Source organism: Gorilla gorilla, chromosome X (assembly GCF_029281585.2).
Source record: "Gorilla gorilla gorilla isolate KB3781 chromosome X, NHGRI_mGorGor1-v2.1_pri, whole genome shotgun sequence".
In the NCBI taxonomy this organism is placed as follows: domain Eukaryota; kingdom Metazoa; phylum Chordata; class Mammalia; order Primates; family Hominidae; genus Gorilla; species Gorilla gorilla.
In genome coordinates this window covers 123,294,897-123,299,276 of record NC_073247.2, presented here as the reverse complement: position 1 = coordinate 123,299,276, position 4,380 = coordinate 123,294,897, and the positions used below count along the sequence as shown (strand labels likewise).

The 4,380-nt window shown below is 37.7% G+C and overlaps 1 protein-coding gene across 1 annotated transcript; it reads right to left on the bottom strand.

The window, feature by feature from the left end:
• Positions 1–2,100: 2,100 nt before the first annotated feature.
• SERTM2 (serine rich and transmembrane domain containing 2) lies at positions 2,101–3,998 on the bottom strand. The gene has a single exon (XM_055375594.2). The coding sequence runs from the start codon at positions 3,241–3,243 to the stop codon at positions 2,974–2,976; it is 270 nt and encodes an 89-aa protein (XP_055231569.1). The 5' UTR covers positions 3,244–3,998; the 3' UTR covers positions 2,101–2,973.
• Between the last annotated feature and the right edge of the window lie 382 nt (positions 3,999–4,380).

The window sequence follows — 4,380 nt, the reverse complement described above, 5'->3', positions numbered from 1 at the left end:
TATGAGTCCAAAGCTTCAGATTTGGCATGGATGGAAAGGTTAGGCTGGATGAATTCATCTTTACTTGATTAACCTTAATATTTCCTACTTAATACATAATACATAATACATAAGCCTTTTACAATATACTTCATTTTGTACAACCCATGATTCTGAAATATATGCAAAATATCTTTTAAAAAATTGGATTCTTTTTAAACATATTAGGAGAATTTACTATTTACAGAATTAATGTGGTGAGTCTTTGTATTAGGTTGAATTTTATGAAGTTGGTGATATCTGAGCATTTTTTGGCCTATAAAATGGCAATTTCATATGGTTCAGCTAATAAAAAGTGAAGAATTGTTCTTTTCATCTTAAAACAGAGTACACACATATATAAATAACCTACCTGTTTATATACTGGCTAATGTGCAATTTTGGAGGGAGTGGGGGTGGGGGAAGGCAATCCAAGTCAGCATTTCGAATAGAAGGATAAATTCAAATTGTGCCATCTGGTTACTCTGGCTGCCTTTTTGAGCAGTAATATATGTTAATACATTGGGGAATAAATATAATGTAAAAATTCTTTTCTTTACAGTAAGTTTGCTACAATAAAAACATTCAGTTTATTTTCCTAAAGATTAAATACCATGTGAGTCATTATAATGACACATCTGCTTAAAAGCATTTCCATTTATATTGTCACTGGAAATTGGGTGGGGGGTGTTATGCTGCTATTTTGGTGTAATCTGTGCTGTGTGCTTTGGTTAATGCTCAGTGACGAGCTGGATCCCCATGGGGTAGTTGTGATGAAAGAGGTTGGTAGTTTTCCATGTGAGTAACCTAATAATAAATTAGAAATCTTCATCCAAGTCAGTGCTTAAAAAGCAGTTTTATTCTCCTGAAATTTGGGTTGGGAAGGTCAGATGGGCAGAGAATAGATTTTCAGTCTGTATCTCTATTAGATTCAGCAACAAGGTATTTTGTATCTTGCTATTCACTGCTGTTGAAAATATAATCAGTTCCTTCATTTAGCCAGCCACTGACTTCTCAAATGTAAAGTGCATTCAAATACTGTGGGCACAAAAGGGAGAGCCTGGAATGAGGGAAGATGTGTGTTCTTAAGAAGTTCTGGGGGGGGGGGGGTGTTGCCAGTCTTGAGGAAGTCCATGTTTGGCTGCCAAAGCTCAAATTTTAAAGGGTCCACTGAATCTGGGTGTTGAATAAACACACAACTTAGACCATCAAGGTGTAATAATGTGAGTCACTTTGAGTTTTGAAAAATATATGCCCTATCCAAGTCTTAGCCTATCTGCTAATTTGTTTTGAATGGTGCGGAGTGCAGCTCCCATCTCTGACAGTGCACAGTTGTAACAGGTGTGGCAGAGTCAGTCTTACTGCTAAGTTTAGCTCTGCATGTAGGGATTTCACACTTGCAGCCCCTTGGAGAGAGGAGCATTGACAAATGACTGTGTATAAAAGTGGAAAGCACTTGGGAATTTCACTACCAATCTAGATTTAGATCAGAGAAAAAGGGCCAATCTAAATTGGTTACAGACTACAAAGAGCTACATTTCTGGTGGAGGTGGCATTAATCTAACATCTATTTGATTTCTCTCTTACCATCATTACAGTTCCTGAGAGAGTACTCTGTGAAATTTGATGACCCCCCTTTAGGTGCAAAAGATAACTTATTTTTTGTTTTAGCAAGTAAAATTTAACACAGGTGTACTCGTCCTTTGGTGGTAAGAATATGACCAGTTTTTTAAATTCTGATTTGTAAATGGTACTCATCTCCTTTGGTTTCCCTTTGAAAAGTTAGTTTTAAAAATTAAATTCTCTCCACACTACTGGCATACTAGGGCTACTTATGAGAATGGAATTTTTCAAAATATAATTCTCTTATAGATAATAAGTGAAACACTTCATCTTTTGGCAGGGATCAGGAAGGGAGGAACATTTTCTGGGAAATACAAATGTGACATTTGAGGACATTGATCTCAATAAGGATTTGTTGGAGGATGTTGTTTAGTCCTTTCCTCCTTTGTCTCTCTCTCTTTTTTTTATGCTCAGATATAAAGAGTATAGTGATGACTAAATAGCTCTCTAATCATTTTTTCAGCACAAAAACCCTGGGACTCAGAAGGCTTGAATGTTTTGTCCAAAGCCATATTCAACAACAGAATACCAACATCATTTTATTTCTGCTCTAAAGTACAGTTGAGTCTTGTTTGCAAAGGCACCTTTTAAACAAAGCTGATATTTGTGTGCAACTCTATCCTAGAGTGTGAGAGGGAGAGAGAAAAAGACAAAGAAGCTGCATGAATAGAATTAATATGGATATAATATGCACATTTTTCTCTCTCTAGTTGAGTTTGTTTACTAGAAACTTCTTTCTGAAAACTTGCTCTCTAAACTGAAACAGTTTCTTTAAATCTCTTCTTTCATTTGAAACAAACCGGATTGCCTAAGATGATCAAATCACTGCTGTTTAGGGAAAGGGCTTGTCTTCCATTAACTTCTGACATTATTTAACTTTGTATAGAGGTGATTCTCTAGGATCAAAACACTAAATTAGAACTTGTCCTTTTCTTGGGATATCCTCTTTGAAGGATCAGCCCTTTCAAAAGCAAATCTTTGTTTGTTTTTGGAGCTTCCAGGGACCCTGTGCTTCTTACAACCACTGCGCATGAATTTCTGTGGTCTGAGGTTTGTGCAAGGCCCAGGCACTGTTTGGTTACTATGGAAACCAGCCCTCCCAACCAGCTGTCTTTTCCTATATTCCTTTCAGAGTGAGTCTTAAACGTTTTAGATAGCCCACAAGCAGAGTAAAGATGAAGAATAACACAAAGAAAACATGAACAGCTTGCTGTTAAGTGAACAACTTGTGGATTCCCTACATGGGAAGCTTCATGCAAGAAAGCAAGCTCTCCTGGACATCCATATATAAGGGTTTACCCAGATCCACTAAAGCTCACCTTCATCCTGGCTTTAGGGAGTGGGGATTCGACTCTGCATCTCTACATCTGTGAACTGAGGAACACTTTCTGTGCTGTCAGAGTTGATGGGCGAGATGACATGTTTGAGCCGAAGGAGCATTGTGAAGAGCAGGATGAGGAGAATGGCCAGGAGGCTCAGGAATAAGCCCACATACATGTACAGGTTGGAATACTTGTCTGAAGAGGTATCAACCTCTGTTGCCAGAGTGGGAAAATGGGCACGCCCAGTGAGATTTCCATGGTATTTAAAATGCGCCTCCATCGTCACTCAAGACTTGAGTTGGTATGTGTTTCTATTTGATTTCTACTGCCCTTGAGGCATTTCACAGTCACTTAGACTGTCTCTAAATCTATTGGACGTGTTCTAACAATCTGGTAAAAACCAATCACTCTCAGAGCTAAGGCAATAGCACACAAGCAGAAAATGGTGATGCTATTTGACAATTGCAACACCCTCTCTATCTTTCAGCACAGCAATCGCCCCTCCAATAGGTTTTATCAGAGCTTCTTAATCAATTTTTAAAAATACAAGCAATGTTTTATTTTCCACACTCCTACTTTTATACTGATTAAAATAAATATGGGTGAAACTGCTTTATAGTACTGTTATTAGAACAAGAATCTTTTAGAGTATTATATCAGTCTTTTGCTCTGTTTTCATAGACGGAGAAAAGGCTCATTTTGCCTATACCTAATCTAGATGTGTGGACTAATTATGTGGACTTAATTGGGCTCTTCTGTGAGGAGACTATCTGAAGGCTTTTGTATATATCAGGCTCGGCTTATCTGAGTTTTCACCCCGTTTATCTGTATTTCTGAACCTTCCCTAAGGATGGAGATTGTAAGGTTCCTGCCCAGCTGCACAGCTTGTAAGTCTACAGAATGTGAGTTTTCTGTAGCTTTGTTGACATCCCTCACTGTAGGCTGGAGGGAAAGTGTTGTCAGACCTGGTAATTCTCAGGTGAGAGAGGTCTCAGAGATGCTGACAGCAGTAGGCCTAGGCTCAGGAGATTTGGCTCTTCAGATTCTCCAACAGATATTGATTTTCCTGAAAATCAAAAACAAAAATAAAAGATTCAGTTATCTCTAAGAAAAACAAATGGCAATGTATTTTGAAATAAAAATAAATTGATAAATTGCAAAATGGTTTGCTATATGCAAACTAATTTTAGAATGCTTTTTCTTCTCTGTAGAAAACAGCTTTTAAAAGGTTAAAGAAAAAAATCACATCAGTAAACAGCAGCTAATGACTAACCTAGATTAGAACAACGTTTTCTAAACCAACTGATCATAAGATTTACTTGGGGGTACTTATTAATATACAGAACCTGGGCCCAAACCTAGACTTCCTGAATCATAATCTCCACAGTAGGGGCCTGGGCACCACTCTAGAGATTCA